General features: G+C 37.5%; 1 protein-coding gene across 2 annotated transcripts in view; it reads right to left on the bottom strand.

The window, feature by feature from the left end:
• The window catches only part of CPQ (carboxypeptidase Q), a 409,746-nt gene that overhangs the window by 316,408 nt on the left and 67,431 nt on the right, over nucleotides 1-25,907 (bottom strand). For both annotated transcript variants that reach the window (XM_054590297.1, XM_054590299.1), the window contains exon 2: nucleotides 16,790-17,250. In XM_054590297.1, coding sequence (XP_054446272.1) covers nucleotides 16,790-17,219 — 430 coding nt within the window. In that variant the 5' untranslated portion in view covers nucleotides 17,220-17,250. The remainder of the gene's footprint in view (nucleotides 1-16,789; nucleotides 17,251-25,907) is intronic.

Below are 25,907 nucleotides of genomic sequence, written 5' to 3'. Positions count from 1 at the left end.
GGTGATTGTGGGGGTGGGGGTGAAAGAGAGTATATGGGGGATAAGTGGTAATGGAAAAAATACAATGAAAATCATCCATTAAAAAAAGAAAAACCTATAGTTATTAATCAATGATATTTTGTTGGGAGAAGGGAGCAAGAGGGATTAGCAAAGGAAAGGGAGGGATGAAATATGAGCTGGATAAGGGTGTTTATTAGAAAGGATACCTTAGTATCAACCTACATTATTTCATCATCAAGTCTCCAGGGAACATTATCTGTATTTTTAGAATTTCAAAAGAAAACCTCTTCCTGAAAGATTTTACATAAAATTAAACTTGGATTATCACTAGTATGATCTAAAGGTCTGACTCTATTAAAGGCTATACAAAGAAAATTTAATACAGACATCACCCCTGCCTCCGGAAGCTTTGAAACTAAGACAACAACAATGACAAAGATATGCAGGAGGGAGGCAAAAGCAGGTTTACAACGGTCCATATGGAAAATAATGCAATAATTAATAAATCATAATACAAGAATAAACTGTTTCATGTACTCACAACTGTAAACCTACTTTCCCCCAACCTTGTACATTACATGAAAACTAAAAACATTTAAGTAAAAGTAAAGATATTGTATTGTATAAGTCCATATGTCTGCAGGGACCCGCCAATACATTTTATGCCTCTTCTGTAAAATGACCTCATTATTTTTAAAATCTGCATTGTTCTGGTTGCTAATGAGTTAGTATCCCTTTATATACTTGTTAGCATTTAGGCTGCTGCTTCTTTAAACTGCTTATTCAGAGCCTTTGTCCATATTTCTACCTGGGTTATTGCCTTTTTCTTGTTCATTTCCAATAGTTCATAGTCCACATACTAATGTCATAACGATTTTAGACAGTGTTAATATCTTCTCCCAGTTCGCCATCTGTATAACATCTTTGTTCATGGTATCCTTCAGTGAATAGAGGTTATTAATTCTGATGCAATTTCAGAAATGTTTAATTTCCTAAGGTTTGTGCTGTCTAAGTTGGGTCTGTGTGAGAGTGAGAAGGCATATAGGAGATAGATGTGGTAACCTTGTTCTTGAGGAAATGGCCAAGAGGGAAATGGTAATACCAGAAAGAGGTGGGCAGAAAGATCCACCCTGAGGCAAGGTGAAAAGGAAGGCAATTAGAAAGGCATGGCTTTCTAACATGAAGCCAAGACACCACCACACGTTGGCTGTGTGACCTTGAACAAAGCACTAAACCACCGAGAGCTGACATCTGCAAAGTGTGATCCCTGTATCACCATCCCAAAAAGACAATGTAAGTAAAATAACCTGTACAATGACTAGCTTGTAATAGACAGGCACTCAGTGCTGAATGTGAGTTCCTTTGTCCCCTTCCTCTGCTTTCCCACTCCTGATGTGATGCAGAGAGAGGGAATTTGCAACCTCTGACACTTTGAAATCAAACTTTTCAGCTAATCCCGTACTTCCAAATTCCAAGCATCGCCTCTGGACCCAGATGCTCTAGAGCACTTCTGGACATAGTGCGATTAGATATCAGATGAAATTTAGTGCTGAATAAAACAGTAAAAATGCTATTTTCCTGATGAGACCAAAGGAGGAGAAGACAGGTGCAAATAACTAATTATCTCATGATAGGAGCTTGTGTGTAAATTTGTTGGCACCAAGAAATAAATTCGAAGTATTGGCTATAGAGAGTCTTCCCTTGGTGGATGTGCTAGAGGATGTAGGAAGGCTATTTTAGGTTCCTATAAGTGACTGGAGTGGCAGTTTGGAATAAACTTAAGCTGATACTTTCCAGATTTTCTGATCCACACTGCTTAACTTTTCAGAAAGAATAGATTATGGTGAACAACCTAATCATGATTTGACTGACATTCATTTATCTCCTTTCCTATGTGCCTTCACTTTAGACGCAAACCAAAACATTGTTATTTGGATAGGACAGGGATATAAAAAGCCCTGTGGAAATCACATAGGGTTAAAGGAAGCTTGCTTGCATATAGATGAGTTTTTACATATCCTTTTTAAATGTGTGATATGTGTCACAATGTACCCATCAGATCAATGGATTTTTAATATACATCTATTACATATCAGACACTAGCACTAAAGGGGATATAAACATAAGATGTGGTTTTTCACCCTGGAGTTTTATCCCATAGTTTCTCAGAAGAAATAACCATGTGAACAACCAAGATTAATAAATTGTGATTATTGTATAATATAGGCAAACAAATTGTTATTAGAATAGAAATTAAAGGACGATTAAGTTTATTAAGTTTTGGGTTCACAAAAGACCTTAGCAAGAAGATCCTAGGGAGGAATTAAACTTAAGTCTGGAAACACAGCCTGGGGTCACTTTTTAAAAGGTCGTAAGAATTTAGACTCTAAACAACGAAAAGCTACTAAGCAAGGGAGGGACATAATGAGATCCATATTTCACAAAGACAATTGAAGCAGCAGCCTGGGAATTGATTAAAATGAGACTGGCCTCAGTCCCTGGCCCGTGTGGCTCAGTTGGCTGGGCATCATCCCACAAACGGAAAGGTTGCAGGTTCGATTTCTGGTCAGGGCACATACCTAGGTTGTGGGTTTTGTCCCCGGTCAGGGGACATGCAAGAGGCAAATGACTGCTGTTTCTCTCTTACATCTATCATTCTTTCCCCCTTTCTTGTTCCCTTCCCTTCTTTGTAGAATCAATAAAAGAAAAAAATGTTAATAAAATGAAACTGGACTGAGGAAGATTTGTGAAGTGGCAATTATAACACTGATGCTGCTAGGTCCTGAACTCTGATGTGGCAGTGAAGATGGGAAAAAGGAGTCAGGTGTGACATTTAAGGCTTGGTGACCAATTTAGTGTGGGAACAAAATAAATGGGAAGATTTATTTATTCAGCAAATGTTGAAACTTTTCTGTGTTGGAGACACTACACTAAGGACTAGGGCAGAGTTTCTCACCCACAGCACTGCTGGCATTTGGGAACAGATAATTCTTTATTGAGGGGAGAGGGGACGCCTGTTCCGTACATTGTGGGATGTTTAGCGGTATTCCTGTCCTCTACCCACTAAAAGCAAGTAGCACCCTCACTCAGTCATGAGGGTCAAAATTGTGTCCAAACATTGCCAAATTTCACCTGGGGAGCAAAACTGCCCCGGATGAGATTCACTGAAACAGGGATCTCTGACTCTAGGAGGTATAGTATCTAATAGAGAAATGCTTATGATATAAGCATATACAGGGTACAGGAAAGCAGAAAGGAAGAAATGGTCGATATTTCTTTGGCGATGAACAAGCACTGAAAAAGTCTCCATAGAGGAGGAGACATTTGAGCTAAATTATTAAAGATGGGCATTGCAGGCAGAGGACAATAACATGAAAGCAAGATGCTACATCAGACATGAGGATTCTGAGGCTCTGAGCATGGTTGCCAGGATGAATGGCAATATCACTAATAAAGAAGAGGAACAGGAGAAACATGATGCTGAGTTTGCGGGGCTCACAGAACATCCAGTAGTGCTTGGAAATGCAGATGGAAATCAGGGACATATATGGACACTTAAAGTCATAAGTACGTAGTGGGTATTTAAAGCCATGGGACTGGATCATATTATTCAAGGATAATTTTATCAGCAGAAACCTTTGAAAATTCCAACATTGAAGATGAGGCCTAGGAAAGAGAAGAAAGTAATACATAGGGGAGAAACAGAAGAAAAGGTAAAGGAGAACCTACTTGTATTTACGTTGTAAACTTGAAAATAAATCACCTAGGATATTTTTCTTCAAGTTATATCTGCTCAGGGAGATATGCCCCCGCTTCATTTCAGGATTACTCTCCTTATATTCTTTTTAGTGCTTTTAAATCCTCTATAATTCATTAGCTACAGAGGACCAAATTGCTATTGGTGATGTTACCTATACTATATAACCAATGGGTACCCTTTTCTACTTAGTTGTTTATTTATATGTGCAAAAAAATCATATTGTATTGTTATTAAGAGGCATACTGAAATGAGCACTGTATTGAATATGGACAATTGGCAACCAACACCCATTTCAACCTCCTTTAAATGTACCTTTCTCTCCATGAAGACCAAAAACTACATTTCTGGGGCTTCCTCCACGAGGGTTCTAGGAGCAATTTAAGTATCACCAATTTTGTGCACTTGAACAAGAGCTGGAAGGTAGAAATTAGGTGGAGGCTGTTTTCACCTGCTTCTATTGTTTCAGAGATAAGCACAATTATAAAAATGTCTGAATTTTCTACAGCAGCTTTCTGATAAAGTCCATTATTTAATCTAGGAAAGGCAATGACAGTCTTGGTGGCCTGGTTCTATCAACTAGTTCTCAAATTCATTCCTGAAAAGCTCAAGTTAAAGTCTGTATGAGTAGCTTTCCCCCTGATTCTGTAAACCATTTAAAATACTGTAATCTACACATGTCTGCTTTAACTTAAAACCAGTTAGAGTGGTTCTGCAACTGAACATTAACTACCAGTCAACTCTACACATTAGGCCCAGTCTAGTGCTAACTCCATCTCTTCTTTCTCCAACTCCTAAATTACTTCCATAAAGAAAGGGCATGAGGTACACAACACCTTGACATAAACCAGCAGAAGTACCAATCAGTGCACAGAGCTCAAAATCCAAGCCTACATAGACTGGGACTTTCAGTTTGTAAGTACAGTTTCAGAAGCAAGTCACCCAATGATTTGCAAGCCATGGAATAAGAGGTGGGTGTTCCAAAGCCTCTGTAAACCACATAAGAACTCAGTTTCTTAGAGCACTCTGAAAGGGAGCATAGATTAGTCAATTTTGTTGTTTTTATCATCTTTTAACTATACTTGACAGCCAGCCACTCCTCCTCAAGTACGAAAAATAAATAGACTATTGAGAAGAGATAAAATAGGAGGTGATGGATTTGAATCAAACAATAGAAGAATGTAAATCTTGATTATGCAATGAGTTCCTAAGCATCCCAGAAAATCACTAAAGCATCCAGAGAAAAACAGGCAACATTTACAGATAATTTTAAAAAGAAACATATAAGGAATCAATAAATCTGTGAAAATATTAACCTCACCAATAAGCAAAGGAATACAAAGTAAAATGATAGTGAAATATCACTTTTAGCCCATCAAACTGGCAAAGATTAGGAAAACTACCCAATGCAACTGAAGGTGCAGAGATTAGAACATTAAGATACACTGCTGATAGAAGAATAGATGTGTATAATCTTTCTGGCAAACAATTTTTTAAAATATATTATTTATTTATTTATTTTTAGACAGAGGGGAAGGGAGGGAGAAAGAGAAGGAGAGAAACATCAATATGTGTTGCCTCGTATGCCCCCCCTGCTGGGGACCTGGCCTGCAACCCAGGCATGTGCCCTGACTAGGACTTGAACCAGTGACCCTTTGGTTCACAGGCCAGCGTTTAATCCACGGAGCAGCATCAGCCAGGGCTCTGGGAAACAATTTAATAAAATGCATCAAGAGCCTAAAAATGTCAACATTTATATTAAAGTGTTAAATAATTAAATATTTAAGTAATTATTTAAATGTTTTAAATAATTAAATATTGAAATATTTGCATTGTATTATAAATAATTCATATTACATATAATGTTATATATAGTCTACTACATTACTATCTTAAGTAGTTAAAAATATTAACACTGAAAAAATTGGTTTCTAAGAATTTTATTGACATTTTTATATTTACAGGAGCAGTTTCAAAACTATTTTTTACAATTCTCTTAAAACTTCTTAGATTATCCCAATCAATCCTCCTTTTCTGCTATTTATCAAAAACAAAAGTCTCTCCTTTAAAATTCTATCCTTACATCTGCATTAAAGGATTTTTATAGACATGTTATTTTAAATAGGAGGGAAAAAGGGAATGAACGAGATTGCAATAACAGGGCTTTGGTTATATTAATTATTGTATATTTAAATTTTGTGACCATGAAAATTTATTTCAAAGGATATTTATTAGTATGTAGGAAATGTTTGTGGTATATGGCATTGAAGCACACAAATATATACTGTTTAATCTCAAATTTGTATAATAAAACTATATATGTATATGGAAATATTAGGGGAAAAAATTAAAATGCTAGCAATTACTCTGGAAGAAGATTTCACAGATGATTTTATTGCTTTTACATTTATGTATGTGCTTTCTGTAATGAGCAGGTTGACATCATCAGTACATATAATGAAGCAATTTTTTAAAAGATTTTATTTATTTATTTTTAGACAGAGGGATAAAGGAGAGAGAAAGAGAGGGAGAGAAACATCAGTGTGTGGTTGCCTCTTGCACGCCCCTTACTGGGACCTGGCCCGCAGCCCAGGCATGTGCTCTGACTGGGAGTCGAACCAGTGACCCTTTGGTTTTCAGGCTGGTGCTCAATCCACTGAGCCACACCAGCCAGGGTGAAGCAATGCTTTTTCATTATTACAAATGACTAACACACTAAGAAAAGGGTTGCCTTAAAAAAAATGTACAATTCCTTAAACAGGAATCAACAACTGCTCTGTACTGAGTATAGCACTAGATGCTGAGAAGAGAGATGGATAAATTTAGTCCAGTCCTTCAGGGGTCCCAAACTAATAGAAAACACAGTTTGTAACACATACTATTTTGGGACTAGTACCCCCATAGAGATGTCAGTCTCCTCAAAGGATTAATTAAGTACTCAGTGATCTGCTGTGTTGGGTTTAGACAAGATCTACAGAGTTACGTGTACCAAGGAAGAACGACAACACTGTTCCCAAGTTCTTTCTTGCTCACATGTCAGCCTCTCCTCTATTTGGCTACTGATTCTCATTCTTTTACTCATTTCATTTAAATCTGATGTCTGCTGTGTTATCTGGGGAGTGACTGGAGATTATACTTTCTCCTGTCTTACTTCTAAGGCTAAATTTTGCTCAGCATCTCATCTTACTTAGCTAGTATATCTGTCTTCTTCCAACTCTCCACAGATAGCTCACAGACCCCTAACCCTGACATAAATTAACTAACACATACTATAATACTCAAATCTAGAATGGAAAAGTTTAAAAAATTACCTTTGGTTACATAAGCAATCTGCTCTGTGGCATACACTTGGGAGAATCCTGCTCTCATGAACTCTGGCTTCACTGATCACTTGTGAATTCTCATAGAGACCACAGCCTCTTCAGTGCAGAAGAGGCCTGACAGATTCATATTCCAGCCAACTCTCATTTTATAGGTGACAAAATGACTGGACCAAGGTCACACAACTAGTAGGTGACTAAACCAAGGGCACAACATGGGTTCCGTGGGAGATGAATTCTGTACCACACTCCCTGTATCTAGAAGTCTCTTTATGCTGATTTCACAATATCTCCTGAGAGAATTTTTCCACACCTGGTCCTGCCTAACTCTCCAGTCTCCTCCGAGCTGAAAATAGTCCAGTTGCCAGACAACTGTTTATCTACTTTGAGCCCCAGGGAATGGGGAGTGGGGTGAAAGTGAGTCTTGGATCACCACAATAGATTCCAGTGAGTAAACTTCACTTCCCCTGGGTGTTGCAGGCCCCAGGAGCAATCAGTAACTTGGCTTAGTTTTCAATACCAGGCAGAGAGCCAGAGAAGAGCAGGCCCAGATACAGAATTAAAAATGAGCAAAAGAAAGAAAATGAGAAAACATCCAAAGAAAGATGCAAATATCACTATATTCTGCCATCACAGTGCATGTATCAGCAGTTTTTGAGACAGATCTGCTTCAGTCAGATGGCTAAAAAGGAAAATCTTGTAAGTTAAAATAACATTGAATGTTTGTGTGTGAGGCAATATAGTCTAATGACCGAAAGCACAAACTGTGGGGCTGACAGTAGTTCATGCCTGAACTTGGCCTCTTCCTAGCTGTGTAACCCTGAGCAAACTACCCAACCTCTTGGAGTCTGGTTTTCTCATACAGAAAAAAAGTCTAGACCTTTTAAGGCTTAAAAAGAAAAAAGATTTTATATACATATATGCTGGTACCTAACATAGATTTGTGTATAACAGAAGGCAATTAAACAAAACTCAGGCTAAGGGGCTCCCTGATACCTTATAGGACTCGAGCACCTATTCTTGCAGCCTCAGAGAGATCAAAACCAGCCTTCACAGTGGTACGTCCAGAATATTTGGTAGAGTGAGAAACTTGGCATGTCTCTCCTATAAAACATTTAACTGGGAAAATTTATGTTTTAAAAAGCAGTTAAAGTCTCTCAAAATTGTCCTAAGGACATACAAATGGAGAAACATTCATTCAAGAAAACCTACTAAGCCCGAGTTAGAATAATGAGAGTCTGTAGCACTTAGGCCATGACCTGCCTTTTTCCATTCCCAGCTCCATGTTATGAGAACTCTATTGTGGGCACTCAGCTACAAAAGGACTGAAGTCGCATTCCTCAACCCAGCCCCTACTTGTATCATAGAAACCCCACCTCAAGTGTAACCATCAAGAATAATGGGACTCTGATCACCCTTGTCTTGGCCCATTCACAGGTAGAGGTTCCACATTGGGGAAGGTGAGCTGAGAAGACCAGGAGATACCACCCTCCAGGCCTAGCACCCGCTAGAGGTAGCAGTGTTGAGGAAGCAGGCCACTGTCTCTGTGTCTACCTCCTGGGAAGTAGCCCAGAAGTTCTCCCAAGGAAGAGGCAGGGGAGGAGGATGAAGAGCTTTTCAGATCTTACCCAGGCATGGACTTTATTTGGAGCAGAACTTAAAGAATTCCACATTTAACAGTATTGTTGAAAACAACAGAGAGCTTGGAAGATAGCAATTAAAGGGTTGTTAGTAGTTTCATGATACTGCTAGCAATAAGCAAAATGGCAGAGCATTCACAAGTTTAACAGGAAGGACTAGGGAAAGAAACAATCAAGAAGAGCCCTCCTGGGTCACTGTAAACCCTGGCAATTGCAAAAGCCATGTACATGTTCCTATTTGGAAACAATTAAAACAGAACATGGGTCAGCCTTGAAAACACAGCCCAAGCTGCACATAGATCCATCAACAAAGGACAAAAGGCTCCCTGGAAAAAGAGGCTTAAGCAAAACCTCTGACCTAGCACCAGCTGCAAAATAAGCTATCCTGACCCGGGGGAAGTTATTATTAAGTCAAGCTTAATAATACAATTACATGCATCCTACCCTACCTTGCTATAATACCAAGCCTGTACCCTATGAGATGGATTAGCGAGAAAACTTCCAAGCTCCCAGGCTCTGGCTAAAAACTTGGGGCAAAAACAAAAACTCCCTAAGTTTTAGTAATAGCCCCCAAGCAACATAAACACCCAATGGTAAAGGGTAAAAGCATAACTGGCTAAGAGAACTGAAACACAAGTGTTGACCAGTAAGTGGCTTATGCAGACCCAGCAGTGACTCCTAGGGAACCAGGCTAAAAATTTTAAAAAAAGGAAAATAAAAGCACTCTGAACAGGGACATTAGAATGTGTACACTGTGGGAGAAATAGATTTCACAGTTACTACAACAGTCATTAAACAAAGAACAAAACAAAGAACAAAAACATCAACCTCCAGCGGGCGGGGGATGAGAATGGAGAAGAACCAGTATCTAGAGTTGCTAGAATACATTCTATAAAAACTTTGATTTTCAACGAAAAAATTTATGAAACACGAAAAGAAACAAAAAAATGTAACTCATTCCAGGAAAAAAGCAGGCAAGAGAAACTGCCTTTGAGAGGGTCCAGCTATCAAACATATCAGATAAAGACTTCAAACAGTTTTTATATTATGTTCAAGAAACTAAAGGAAAACATTCTTAAAGAATTAAAAAATGTATGATCACACTGTCCCATCAAATAAACAGTATCAATAGACAGAAATTATTTTAAAAAATGGAAATTCTGAAGCTGAAAAGTATAATAACTGAAGAGAATTCAGTAAAAAATATTCATATAAAATATTTATATAAAAAATATTCAATGAATTTGATGATAGAATATTACACGTTATACATTCTGAAGAATACAAGAGGAAAAAAAGGGAGAAAAATGAGCAGAGTCTCAGAGAAATGGAGGACACCATTAAGTGCACCAACATACTTATAATGGAAGTATCCGAAGAAGAGAACAACAACCAAAAAATGCATGGATATATTCATAAAAATAATAGCTGCAAACTTCCCAAATTGATGAAAAACATTACTCTACATAACCATAAATCTCAACAACTTCAAAGTAAAATAAAAGCAGAGATCCACACCTATATAGATCACATCAAAATACTGAAAACCAGAAATAAAAAGAAAATCTTGAAATCGCTAAGAGAAAATGATTCTTTAAATACAAGGGAATCCCAATAACACTTACAGTTGACTTCTCATCACAAACAATGGAGGCCAGAAGACAATTAGATGACAAATTGAAATTCTTTAAAGTAAAAAAAATGACAACTAAAAATCTCCTGCCCAGTGAAACTGCTTCAAAAATAAAAATTACATAAAAATATAAAGATAGAAACCATGAGAATTTTCTGCTAGGAGACTTGCTCTGAAAAAAAAAGGAAATGGAGTTCTTCAAGAGGAAAGCAAGTGACACCAAACAGTAATTGGGATCTGTACCTTCACAACATAAAAAAAAAATAATAAGGAAATAATATAAACAGCTGTATGCCAACAAAATACATAACTTGGATAAAATGAATAAATCTCTAGAAAGACACAAACTACTAAAACTGATTCAAGAAAAAATAGAAAATATGAATAGATATATACAACAAAAGATACTGAGTTAATAATTAATCTTCCCACAAAGGAAAACCTAGGACCAGATGGCTTCACTGGTGAATTCTACCACAAACTTAAAGAATTAATGCCAATCTTTCACAAACTCTTCAAAAAAATGAAAGAAAGGTAATAGTTTCTTACTGATTCTTTTTTAAAAGCATATTTTATTGATTATGCTTTTACAGTTGTCTCAATTTTTTTCTCCCCTTTATCCCCCTCTGCCCTGGACCCCCCTCCCCACGCTCCTGTGTTCCCCCCACCCCAACCTTGGTTCAATGTCCACGGGTTGTACACATAAGGTCTTTCACTTCTCCATTTCCTATACTATTCTTTTTAAAAAAAAAAAACATGTTCATTTAAAAAAATATTTTAAAAAATAATACAATAATTCTTCTGAATAACTGGTAAGTTAGTACTCTTTAAGTGTATTCTTTTGTACCCCTCTTTTTTTATAATTTATTTATTTTTTCAAATACATTTGTTTCTGCCTCCCCTCCCCACTTTCCCTTGCCCCCTCCCCCCCTCCCTCCCTCAATCCTTCCCCTTTGGTTTTGTCCATGAGTCCTTGCTATATGTTCCTTGACATGCCCCTTCCCTTCCTTTAATCCCTCCCACCCCTCCCTCCTTCCCTCCTGTCTCTATTGGTTTCTTTTCCTTTCAGTGTTGCTGGTCCTATTTTCCTTGCATCTTTGTATTGTTGATAGGTTCCGCTTATAGGTGAGATCATATGGTATTTGTCTTTTGCCCCATGGCTTATTTCGCTTAGCATAATGCTCTCTACTTCCATCCATGCTGTCGTGAAGGGTAGTAGTTCTTATTTTTTTCCTGCTGCATAGTATTCCATTGTGTAAATATATCATAATTTTTTGATCCAATCATCTACTGATGGGCATTTAGGTTGCTTTCAACACTTGGCTACTGTAAATTGTGCTGCTATGAACACTGGAGTGCATAGGTTCTTTTGAATTGGCGTTTTGGGATTCTTAGGGTATAGTCCCAGCAGGGGAAACACTGGATCAAAAGGCAGTTCCATTTTCAGCTTTTTGAGGAAATTCCACACTGCTCTCCACAGTGGCTGCACCAGCTTGCATTCCCACCAAGAGTGTACTAGGGTTCCCTTTTCTCCACAGCCTCGCCAGCACCTGTTGTTTGTTGATCTGTTTATGATGGCCATTCTGACCGGTGTGAGGTGGTATCTCATTGTGGTTTTGATCTGCATTTCTCTGATGGTTAGTGATGCCGAGCATCCTTTCGAATGTCTCTGGGTCCTATGTACCTCTTCCTTGGAAAAGCATCTGCCCAGGTCCTTTGCCCGTTTTTTGATTGGATCATTTGTCTTCTTGGAGTGGAGTCAAGTGAGTTCTTTGTATATCTTGGAGATCAAACTTCTGATGTATCATTAGCAAATATATTTTCCCATACCATTGGCTCCCTTTTCATTTTGCTGATGTTTTCTTTAGCTGTGCAGAAGCTTCTTATTTTGATGAGGTCCCACTTGTTTATTCTTTCCTTTATGTCCCTTGCTTTAGGAGACATATCGGAGAAAAAATTGCTGCGTGGGATATCTGAGAGTTTCCTGCCAATGTTCTCCTCTAGGACTTTGATGGTGTTGCGACTTATATTTAAGTCTTTTATCCATCTTGAGTTTATTTTTGTGTATAGTGTCAGCTGATGATCCAATTTCAATTTTTTGCATGTAGCCGTCCAGCTCTCCCGAAACCATTTATTGAAGAGGCTATTATTACTCCATTTTATGCTTCTGCCCACCTTGTCAAATATTAGATGCCCATAGAGACCTGGCCTTTTTTCTGGGCTTTCTATTCTGCTCCACTGGTCTATGGGTCCGTTCTTGTGCCAGTACCAGATTGTTTTGAGTATAGTGGCTTTGTAATATAGTTTGATGTCCAGTATTGTGATCCCTCCTACTTTGTTTTTCTTTCTCAAAATTGCTGCAGCTATTCGGGGTCATTTATGGTTCCATATAAATTTTTGAAATGTCTGTTCTATTTCTGTGAAATATGTCATTGATATCTTAATAGGGATTGCATTGAATCTATAAATTGCTTTGGGTAGTATGAACATTTTGATGATATTAATTCTTCCAATCCATGAGTACGGTATATGCTTCCATTTAGTTGTATCTTCCTTAATTTCTTTCTTCAATGTTGTATAGTGTTATGCGTACAGGTCTTTTACCTCCTTGGTTAAATTTATTCCAAGGTACTTTATTTTTCTTGTTGCTATATTGAATGGTCTATGGCCATACCACTCTGAACACGCCCTATCTCGTCCTATACTATTCTTAACCACCCCGTCTATTTTGTGCCTACCAATTATACTTCTTATTCCCTGTACCTTTCCCCCTCATTCTCCTCCTCCCCCCCCACTGATAATCCTCCATGTGATCTTCATTTCTGTGATTCTTACTGATTATTTTAGATAATATCTATCCTGAAAGGATAATATCAGAATTATCCTGATATTAAGCCAGACAGAAATCTCACCAAAAAAAATAAAATAAAACTACACACCAATATCCCTTATGAATATAGATGTAAAACTATTCTACAAAATACTAGCAAACTGAATTCAGTAACATAAAAAAAATTATACACCATAATCAAATAGGACGTATCCCAGAAAGCAAAGTTGGTTTAACATCTGAAAACAGATTAATGTAATACACTTGATTCAATGAGGGAAGAATAGTCTTTTCAACAGACAATGTTGAGACAACTGAATAACTATATGCAAAAAATTGAAGTTGGATTCATACCTCAAGTAATATACAAAAGCAGGCTCAAAGACCTAGTAAGTGCTAAAACTATAAAACTATGAGAATAAAATATAAAAATAAATCCTTGTGACATTGGTTTAGGTAATAGTTTCTTAGGTATAAGACCAAAAGTACAAACAACGAAAGAAAACTTAGATAAATTTTACTAAATCAAAAACTACCATCAAGGAAATGAAAAGACAAACAACAGAATGGGAGAGAACATTAGTAAATCATAATCTAATAAGGGACACATACCTAAATACATGAGAGATTTTACAACTCTAAAATTTCAAATAACCCACGATAATAAAAATTTGGCAAAGAATTTCAACAGACATTTCTCCAAAGATATACAAATGGCCAATAAAAATATGGAAGGATGGTCAACATCATTAGTCATTAAGAAAATGTAAATCAAAAACACAATATCACTTCACACCCACCAGGATGGCTATGACTGAAAAGACAGATGATAACTAGTGTTGGAAAGTATGAAAATTAGACTACATTATTGGAAATGTGAAATTGTTTAGCCACCTTTGAAAAGTTTAGCAGTTCTTTGAGAAGTTAAATATAGAGTTACCATATGACCTAGCAATTCTACTCCTTGATATATGAGATCTGTCTGGAAAAAGCCAAGCCAGTGTTAACATAATGAGAATGGTTTGTGTGACATTGATATAACCGGGCAGCCAAGGACAGTGGACTGGAATGAATATGTGTGAACAATGACAACTTCACTGTACTAGTCAGTGGGGGCAGTAGATGCTGTTGAGTGAGCATGTGTACTGTGTGGCCATCACATTCAAAATGACTGAGCAGAACGATGAATCTGCATCAGATTTTGTGTTAAGCTTGAACATTCCTCTGTGGAAACTATTCGGATAGTGCAGAAGGCCACAGCTATGAGCAACTGGTGACCAGCAGCTTCATCATGACAATGCGCCCACTCATGCATCACGTTTCATACAGAGTTTTTTTGTGAAACGTCAAATCACGCAGGTGGTTCAGCCCCCCTACAGCACAGATTTGGTGCCCTGCGACTTCAGGCATTTCCAAAAACTGAAACCACCTTTGAAAGAGAGGAAATTTTGGGTCATCAACAAGATTCAGGACAATATCATGGGGCAACTGATGGCAATTGGGAGAACTGTGTGCGGTCCCAAGGTGCCTCCTTTGAAGGGGACTGAGGCTTCATTGTCCTATCTACAATGTTTCTTGTATCTTCCTCAATAACTGTCCCTATTTTTCATGTTACATGGCTGGATACATTCTGTACAGACCTTGTATGCCCAAGAGAAATGAAGCCTATATCCATAAAGAAACTTATGCATAAATATTTATAGTAGCATTATTCATAATAGCCAAAAGGTAAAACAAACAAACAGACAAATGTTTAACAACTGATGACTGGATAAGTAAAAGTGTTATATCCATAAAGTAGAATATTATTCAGCAATAAAAATGAATTAAGTACTGATTCATTCTATAACATGGATGAATGGAAAACCGTATGCTTCATGAAAGAATCCACCTACAAAAGATCACATAGTGCATTATTATTCCATTCATACAAAATATCCAGGTTAGGCAAATCCACAAAGACGGAGAGCCTAAGGCTTAGGAGGGTTGTCTTGATGAAGTTGCGGGGGAGGAATGGAGAGTACCTGCTAATAAGTTTCTTTTAGGAGCTGATAAAAATGGTCTATAATTACATTGTTGTGGTGGTTGTATAACTCTGTCAATATGCTAAAAACCACTGAACTGGGTATTTTAAATTGGTGAATATTATTGTATGTGAATCATATCTCAAAAAAGATGATTAAAAATAACCTGACTAACTGGAAAAAAGTGGACAATACTAATTTTGGAGAAAGAGTGGGAGCTGAGGAAGGGGATTTGGCAACTATGATGAGCAAATGCAGTATGTCATGACATCAACGACCTAAGAAACTGTCACCAGATTGTGATGACACAGATGTTTAATTGTATCCTTAAACTTGCCATGTCTGCCACCAACAGTTTTCACTCTCACACATCCTTACAGTCTTTGCTATCTCAACTGTTGCTGAGTGTTTTCTGTTTACTGCCCTTTCCATTATATGCTTCTGACATTCCAACTGCTTTATTTAGTGCTGAATATCTCAGCCTCATCCCCATTGATATTTTGAGCCAGAAAACTCTTCATTGTGGGAGATTTCCTGTGAATTGCAGGATGTATAGCAGCATCCCTGGCCTCTACCCACTAGATGACAGTAGCACTCCCTCACAGAGCAGTGACAATCAAAAATGTCTCCAGACAATGTTAAAAGGCCCCTGTGGGTCAAAATTGCCCCGGGTTGTATGTATGTGGGGTTGGGGCACTGGTCTAAATTGTACTTACGTAATCTGAAAAAGTTTATGCTAAAAATAAATGAGCTTCCCGGGGCAAGGCGGGGGGTGGAGGTAGATGCGGAACTGACCATCTAATTCTCTACTGGGTCTTTCTCTTGGCATTAGAGAAGGTTGAATGTTTCTAAAAAATTTTCAAAGAAGGTCAGCTAGTTTCTATTTTAGATGGATAAAAGTCCATGAATACATTCAAGACCGACTAGTTGGGTCACTGATGACTGGGGCTCTATCTCTAATCCAGGCATTTACATTGTCTAATGAGGCTGAGCCAGTATGCTAATGAGTAAAAGTAAAACTCCACCCTGGATCATTCCTTGCATTAAAGGAATCAATTCAATGTGCAAAGTTCTGTTCCTTATCTCACTAATTCTAAGAAATTCTGCACATTGAAGCCACTTGGAAAAAGTCATAGTTTTTCTGTCCTATTAACATTTATTTCAATTTTCTACAGAATAATATTAATGTTATAATAGATAAAAATTATTAAGTGATAATTTGTAGTAACATATATCTCAATTTTCTACAGAATAATATTAATGTTATAATAGATAAAAATTATCAAGTGATAAGACTGATAAGTGACACATACCAATGTCTGTATATTCTTCACTTAAAAAGTGATCCTACACAATCAGCTTTCTTTAAAAAAAAGTTACAGAAGGAAGGGAGAGTAGGAACAAGGACGAAAAAAAGAATGTAACAGTAGAGAGCTCATTAAACCAATGGAATAGGAAATGGTTACATTTTCTTTCTTTTTACCTAAGTTATAATATTAATCCTGCATACCATAATAAATTGGGTCATATGACATTAGTTTTATAACGTACACAGCAAATCGACTTGAAAAAAAACAAAGGTTACCTTCTGGAGGAGTCGCAATGCTGCTTCCAAGGCCCAAAATAGCCATCTTGTGCATCCTTGGCTCCAGCATCACAGCAGATTCCTCTCCCCGTTCCCAGTGGGGTATTTTGACTGGCTCCAGGTGGACATTCTCCAGCCCATCTTCCTTTAGGTTTTGGTACATGATTTGAATGGCTTTTTCTAGATTCTTGGAGCCACTTAATCTGGGTCCAACAGTATCGACCAGAAGTGCCAATCGCTCATAAGATCTGTTCTGAGCTTTCCCATAAACAGCAAGGTTGATGATTGCTTTAGCAACATCTCCATAGCGGGCTATTTCTTCTTTTATTTCTTCAAAAGTCCTCTGCGAGGTGTCATTCTTGTATATAGCTTTGCCAGAATTCAGAAATAAAAGGTGAACACCAACAAATGTGAAGAGAAGAAACTTCATTTTTTCCAGGTTGTTTTCTTCCTAAAACAATCTGTATAAAATAAGAAACATGTTTTAGGAAAAGATTCTCAAGCTATCTGCGCATAACCCAAAGACTGCTTTTATAACAAAACTGCCCATGCCAACTTCCACCATCAAATTCAGGTACCATAACTTCTAGGAATGAAGAAGTAAAGAAGTAATTATTGGCCTTATTAATAAGGCAGCATTTATTAAAATCAAACAATCACATGTTACCTAGTAACTTTGTTTAAAATATGCTAAAACATTAAAATAAAAAGACTACTAGGCCAGCACACATTTATGATAAAAACTCTCAGCAAAGTGGAAATAGAGGGAACATATATTAACATAATAAAGGCTATATATGAGAAAACCACAGTAACATCAAACTCAATGGAGGAAAAATTAAAAGTATTTCCCTTAAGATCAGGGACAGGAGAGGGATGTCCACGTTCACCCCTCTTATTCATAGTACTGGAAGTCCTAGCCACAGCAATCAGACAAGAAGAAGAAATAAAAGTCATCCAAATTGGAAAGAAAAAAGTGATACTGTATATAGAGAATCCTAATGATTCCACCAAAAAACTATTAGAACTGATAATGAATTCAGTGAAGTAGAAGAATAGAAAATTAATACTCAGAAATTGGTTGCATTTTTATAGACCAATAATGAGCTATCAGAAAGGGAAGCTGAGAAAACAATCCTATTTACAATTGCATCCCCCCTGCAAAAAAAACCTAGGAATAAATTTAAATAAAGAGGTTAAAGACCTGTAGAGAAATTGAGTAAGAGAGTAATAAATGGATGCATATACTGTGCTCTTGGATAGGAAGAATTAACATTGTTAAAATGTCCATACTACTCAAAGCTGCTTTCCTTTTTGTTATAACTGTTTACATGCATGGGTGCTTGGTTTCTACAGTGACCGTAATAATGCTTGTTTTTAAAAGCTAAAGTTTATTAAGCAATCAAAATATTTCACCAGATTGCAATTTATTCTTGAAAGTACATTTTCCAATGTACTGTTGGTGCAAAAAAAAAAAAAAAGGTTATTAAGCCATCTATTAATTAAGACTAACCACATGTATCTACTTCTCAGTAAAAATTCTCTAAGCAAACATTCATTAACGATTTCACAGTACATTTCTAGTGATGGATGAGAATCATATAAATGACAGCATTGCAGAGATACAAGAGAGCTTAGGGATCCCAGCCCATACCCATGTTTTTTAGAGAGTTAATCAAGGCTTTTGTTGTGATTCCCAGGCAGCAGATAAACCAGCAGCTACAATCAACCAGGTAACTGGAGTAACTAGCACAGACTTCCCAAAGGATTAAGAATTGTTTCCTTAGAATAAACTGTATGCATTTACACATAATAGAAACCCAATGAAGAATACCCAAATGCAGCCTGAGAAGCAAATAACTATAATAAAATATATGTACTCAAGCAGACTCAAACATGGAGTTACATGAGAACACAGAGAAGAATAAAGGGAATCTTGAAAATCAATAGAGAAAACATATCTCACAACAGCCTCCAGGAATGGCTGAGAGAAGGAATGGTACACCCCTCTGCCGGATCATAGAAATATCATCTTTAGTCACATTCTGGTTTAAAGGTATGTTCAGAAAATAACAATGCTTATCATTGTTACATCATTTTGCATGTATGTTCATTGAATTATTGGATGATCTGACATTTTAATAAGAATAATGCAGCCCTGGTTGGTATGGTTCAATGGATTGAGTGCCGGCCCATGAAGCAAAGGGTTGCTGGTTTGACTCCCCCGGTCAGGGCACATGCCTGGGTTGAGGGCCAGGTCCCCAGCAGGAGGCACACAAGAAGCAACCATACATTGATGTTTCTTTCCCTCTCTTTCTCCTTCCCTTCCTCTCTAAAAATAAATAAAATCTTTTTTTTTAAGAATACTTCATACCTCCTAACATAATCAGTTAAATTAATTTTGACACAAAAAACGATATAATTACTTTAAAACAAAAACGGCTATGTCATTCTGAATAACTTAACTACACTGTATCTTCAAATCCCACAAATGCAGTAACTGCTTATTTTTAAAAAGTAGGTATATAAGTAGTATATAGAATTATATATATATATATATCTCCTCAATGGAGCACTACAAGAATCTGTTATTTATTTTTATTGATTAATTTTTTTTTGAGAGAGAAAGAAACATCAATTTTTTGTTCCACTTATCTATGCACACACTGGTTGGTTCTTGTATGTACCCTGACCAGGGATGGAACCCACAACTTTGGGGTATCAGGATGATGATCTATCCAACTGAGCTACCCAGTAAGGGCACAAAAATTTTTTTGTTAATTTTTTTTTTTTTTAGAAATGTACATTATCACAACTAAAATATGTTTCCATTAATAAAGAGTAGAAAATAATAATAATTACTAACTACATATATTTGGAAAGTTAACAAAAATGTAACAAAATATTTCTATACCACATTCCACTTTACAAAACACTGTCAAATATAATATGTAATTTAAAAATGCAGGGATTATAACCAATAACTAGAACAATTTAAAGAAATTCTCTCCTAATTCATAAATTTAGGGTCACCATACATGAAAAAAATATTCATTCTAGACCTAGAGTCAATCCAAATGAGAAAGATGAGCAAAGGCACCAGGTTATTTGCCTGAAAGGACAAAAAATCTAGCCCTCCTCCATGTGAAAAAGACTGAGGCCAAAAGTAGAAATATTTTAGGGTTTGGATAAGATGAAAGTAGATTTACTACCAAACCCTTTCATATTAGTACCAGGGGTAGTCCTAGTAGTTCAGAGCTAATTTTAGGGAAATGAAAATGCACAATTTTAACAGTGAGTATAAATATATAAAAAGTGAACCTAAGAAAGGAGGAGACTGGATGCCATCATGAATGATACAGTCATTGGAAGCTGAAGCCTTTAATTCCACCACAAAGCACTGACACCAGATTGACCCAGTAAAGTTCGCTGTGGGATCACCACGGGGGTTATGCATCTGAAAGGCTGTTAGTCTGCCCTAGCTCAGAAATTCAAATGTCCATTTAAAAGTCAAATAAAATTGAGCACTACTTTTCTGTAGTCTGCAAAGGGAGCCAATAATTCTATGGTGATCAATAAAAACAAATATTTTTATTCATCTCAAACATTTCTTTTTTATTTATTGTAAAAGATGTTTTGTTCTCTGTCATACTCCATGTCTCCATTCATTTAACAAAAAGTTACTGAGCACCTACTAAGCACTGAAGACACAAATGTATAGAATAATATCAACACCTTCAAAGGGCTACCAAGTCTAATGGGGACACAGATAATGGGAAAATCCCTATAACGGAGGTGGTTACCAGGTTCTGTGAGAACAGATGGGAGGAAAGGATTAGGAGGACACAGGCTTGAGGTGATATGTGAAGGGTAAACAGGAGTTTACTTCTGGGCATGTGACAAAGCCGGGAGTGGCACTGAAGAAAAAGTAACCAACAGAGAGGGCGACCCATACAAAGACACGGAGGCTTTACAAAACACAGCCTCCAGAGGAAATGGCAAGTAGCGCGATGGTAAGTGGGCGGAACGTGTGGAAGACACAGTAATGTGAAGACGGGAGCAAAACGCCCCGGTGCCGTGTCAGACACAGGGAACAGCTCGCAGCCCTCAGGCAGCCACGAAAGGGAGGAAGGAAAATTCTCTGTGAGTGTCACTACCCGCGTCACCCTGACATGGAGAATTCACCCAGACTCCACATCAGGACAACGAGAGCATAGGAAGTACCTCAAAAGCCCCCAGCAAGCCACTATTTATTACACACCTGGTTATTCCGTGGAATTTTCACAGAGGGGCAAATAACCCATGCTTACCAAAGATGCATTAGTCAGACATTTGTTTACAGACACTCAAGATCTTCTGTTTAAAATCCCTAAAATACTAGGAAACAAGTTGACAAAAAAAAAAAAAAAAAAAAATCTAACGCACTATCAAGCAATTTTAGGACATTTGAAATGCTTTTCCAAAATATTCTTTGTTCATATACACAAAATGTTGAAGTCATTGCTCCTTTACTTGAATTCAAACTATGGAAACAAACATTGTACTCTTCAAAATATTGTATTTTGAAAACCCATGCTGTATCATGCCTTTGAATTCAGAAACATAGATATTCAAAGGCAACTTTGGAGAACTATTTGAAAAAGACTTGCACTTCATATATTGTCCTCACAATCTATAGTTACAGATTATCTTTTTCATAAAAAGAGAAAATTCTTCATAATGTCATTTTCATTCTTTTCTACTTCAATCTGGAAGCAAACTAAAGCAAAACCAATTTTTCTCCTACTGCGAATTATATTCTCTCTAATAATAGCTCTGTATTTTGAAGAAACACAACAAAATGCTTTGCTTCTATTTCTAGATATTTTACCTAAAATATCATTGTTTGAAAATGCCTCCAGCTATGATAGAAATGCCAAAATGAATAGGCTAAGTGAAGTGGAAAAGGACACAATGAAAAGAGAATGTGCTAAAAGACAGAAGGAATAGGACGTAGGATCTAAGATTTTTTACTGACATTTTATTGTGTCACTTTTCCTTCTAAAGACTGAATATTCTACTTACATGAAAACTTAAAATATTTCTCCTAAACTTTCCATTGCTGAACAGGATTTACTGCTGCAAGTATTACTCTTAGTCTTCAGTTTAGAGCACGTAACAGATTAAAAGACCAGAAATCCTATATCCTAGCACAGACACTGGCACATTGAAATTCACTTCCAACATTTGCTTACTCTCCTGGATTTATAATAATTAGCCCTTTACCCATCTTAAGGAAGATTTGTTTCCTTATTAAATTCAATGTTCAAATAATACCGGCTTTCTAGTTTCCATAGCTTATATTCCAATTATTCTGTTGTTCCAGAAAGTTCATTGAGAAATTACTATATGCCAGGAACTGTGCAAGAATTTAGAGAAGATACAAAAATAAGCAAAATTCAGTCTTTACTATTAGCAGGCACTGTTAATTACCTATTCAATAATCACCTTGCCTTTTCTTGCTAATCAAACCCCAATTCTGTGTAAAGTGTGAAGTGTCCAGCCCCATTAATCTAAGCCAGTTGTTCTCAGTATGGATGGTACTACCCCACGAGGAATTTTGAAAGGTGCGGTGGAGGCATTTTTGGTTGTCATAAGAGAATGTGGGTCTTACTAGTAATTGGTCGGCAGATGCCAGTGACCCTAACCATACTACTATGAAAGGGACAATTTTTTGCACTAAGAATTCTTCTGCATTCCACACAGATTTTTTAAAAAGATTTTATTTATTTATTTTTAGAGAGGGGAAGTTGGGGAGAAAGAGAGGGAAAGAAATATCAATGTGTGGTTGCATTTTGCACGCCTCCTGCTGGGGACCTGGCCTGCAACCCAGCCACACGCCCTTCACTGGGATTTGAACCAGCGACCCGTTGGTTCACAGGGTTCACAGGCCGGTGCTCAATCCACTGAGCCACACCAGCTAGGGCACCACACAGATTTTTTAAATGTGAAAAGCCTATTACCTGAGCCTTGACTCTAACTAACTATAACAAAAATAGCTTTGTATACTTTTAATAAAAATTGACTCTTTCAAGAAACAACTACCATGGGTATCAAGGAAGGACTATCCTGTAGTTTCATTCAGAACTTTACCAAGAGCTGGTCAGTATTTCAGTAAAACAACAATGACTATGCTGCGTCTGGTATTAGAAGCACCATCACCAAACCCCTGGGCTGTATTTGCTGCTATCACATTCACCGGGCAAGCACCTGATCACTTCATTATGTCACCTAGTGCAGACATGCCTTGGAATTTACATTTTGAACTACTATACCTCATTAAAAGTTATTTTCCTTTAATTTCTCCTTTATATCACAATTAGGATAGCAGACTGATTTATTTGCAAATATACATGCAGAGCATCTATGATAATTTAGGATAATAGAGCAGACACTAGAAATTATTTTATTTATTTCTTTTAAAGAATCATTGCACCCTCATTGGTGTGGCTCAGTTGGTTGGGTGTCATCCCACAAAGCGAAAGGTCACCGGCTCTATTCCCTGTCAGGGCACATGCTTCAGTTCTAAGTTCAGTCCCCGGCCTGGGCACGTGGGAGAGGCTGTTTTTCTCTCACATCAATGTTTTTCTCCCTCTCTTTCTCTCTCCCTTCTGCCCTCTCTAAAAATAGATAAATAAAATATCGTTTTAAAAAAAGAATCATTGCATCTAATAGGATGGGAAACTAGTAATGTAAGTGAAATTCACAATTCTCTTCCTTTCTATTCCAACCTACCTTCCAGCCAGGGGAGGACACAAGCCAGTTCTACCTAAAGAGACCCAAACAGAAGCAAACTGACAAGAAACTGATCACAATTCTACAGCTGCATCAGCTACTCTGTAACCATCAGGGCAAGTCCAATGCAGCATCACCAACTTGCCTGTCATGTGAGTAAAATAAACTCCATTTGTTTCGGTCACTGTTAGTTGGATTTTCTGTTCCTTGCAGCTTGAATACATTTCTAACTGCTATACTACTTTAGGGGCTTCTTGGGGATCCATAATTAAATATAGTGTTTATACTAATTAACACAATAGGCAAGGCCTAGGATCTGGTCTAAGATCTACCTAGAATTCCCACATGTACCTAAATTCTAAATAACCAACACCAAACTCAGGATCTTCCTTTCAAATCTGCTCTTTTGTTCCTCCCTCCCACTCTGCCACCTCACCCCCACCCATCAGTGAGCTAGAAACTGCACTGCATTACTGAATTCCTTCCTCTCCCTCAGAAAGAACAGGTCAACAGTTGCCTAGAATTCCACCTCAAATTCTTGACTAACTTCCCTCCCCTCCACCCTTACTTACCATCACTTCCCAAGCTCAAACCTCATCCTCCTTCATTTGAAACCCTTCCTCACACTTTTCTCTGCCTTACCTTCAAGTCCTTTGCCTCCGGATTTATCTTAAACAGGTTAGAATGACTCCTTTGTTAAAACATCTGTTTCCTCACTATTTACTCTCAGTATTATGGGTGTGGCTTTCTAGTCTTCACAGTCATTCCCTGTTGGTCCCTAACCTTTATACTGCAGCCCCATCAGGTTGTTTATTGGTCTTTGAAATTACAGAACACCCCCTTTTTACTTCTCTGATTTTGTTTACGCTGTTTCCTCTGCCGAAAATGCCCCAGTTCATCAGTATCCAACTCCTAGGCAGAACTATTTGCTGCCTTCTCAATAGTTTGCTGTATGCTGCATGTTTTTGTGTCTGTCACCCTGTTAGACATCACTTAATAGCAATAATATTTTACTTTTATAAAATTTAACAATCATGTTCTCTGAAAGGAATACGTTTTTATTTGTTTTGTATACTGAGCAAATCACACAATACCTATCAAAAATATTTATAGAATAAATGAATAAATTCATGAAATGACTAGTTACATTTCACAACAGAAGTATACAGCTCTGATTCATTATTTTAATGATTACTTTTTCTTATCAGATATTGGTTTTCTCCTTTCAACTGCAGCATATTTACAAGTTCCTTTTTCTAAAGGTAGTCAAGAGGCCTATGATTTGGTCCTGGCTGTCCCTTTCTGGATGCATGACCTTGAACCATTTATTTGAAGTCTCTCTTTACATGTAAAACAAGGGGCTGCATTTCATCTCCAACACTCTATTATGACTTTTCTTAAATATTTAATATCAGTCGCACTCTTCGTTATATTCCATGTTAGCTCTTTACTAACATGAAGACATGAACCAAACTCTTCCTTCATTGGCCCACATATAAAAACCTGCTGAATCTACCATTTTGTGCCCCCTCACCAGCCAACTGGCACTGAACTCCTAAGGATCCTAACGGATGCCTTGTTTCTTACTCCACTGGAAACATTTCATTTCCTATCATACTTGACATCTGAAACATTTAACATTGTGGACAGTCTCTCCTGATCCAAACTCTCCTTCCTATCTCTCTGCTCTCCTTCCCAGTCTTTACTGTAGCGTCCCTTTCCTGCATCTATCCTTGAAGCTTACTATTTCCGAGGGCTCTCTCCTTGACCCTCTCCTACTGTACATTCTAACTGGCAAGGTCATTCCCTCCGAGGCTTCATTTACCATCTAGAGCATGAGCTCATCTAGACGTTAACAAACTCTCTAAAGTTGGATGTCCACAGGCACCGCAAGCTCCCCATATCCAAACCCCGCTCATGCTGTTTCCTTCAGCATCTGCTCTTCTTCCTGAACCCCCACTCTCAGTGTGTAGCGTTTCCACCACCCCCATCATCTGGACCACTGGGGGCCTCTCACTCTATTTTACACCTTCAGCCCCTTAATCATTACATACTGTTAAATTTAACTTCTAAAAAGCCCTCAAACCCATCTTTCCTCTCTAGATCTTCCTTACCACCTTGGTTTCTGGCCATGTTACTTGAACCTGAACTCCCACAGCCATCTCCTGATCTCCTTGACTCCAGCCACCCCTTCTCCTAGACATTCCCTTTGCTGCAGTGGTTACTTTTCTTCAAAATGTTTATATCCTACCTGTCCATCTCTCCCACTAATCTGTGAACTCCATGTGGGAAAGGACTGTGTAGAATCCACCTTTGAATCTCTAGGACTTAGCAATGATCTGGG

This window comes from Pteronotus mesoamericanus, unplaced genomic scaffold (assembly GCF_021234165.1).
Source record: "Pteronotus mesoamericanus isolate MK-2021 breed Mesoamerican mustached bat unplaced genomic scaffold, CSHL_Meso_final scaffold_174, whole genome shotgun sequence".
In the NCBI taxonomy this organism is placed as follows: Eukaryota; Metazoa; Chordata; class Mammalia; order Chiroptera; family Mormoopidae; genus Pteronotus; species Pteronotus mesoamericanus.
The sequence above is the reverse complement of the archived record's forward strand: the minus strand, read 5'-3'. Positions and strand labels throughout refer to the sequence as shown.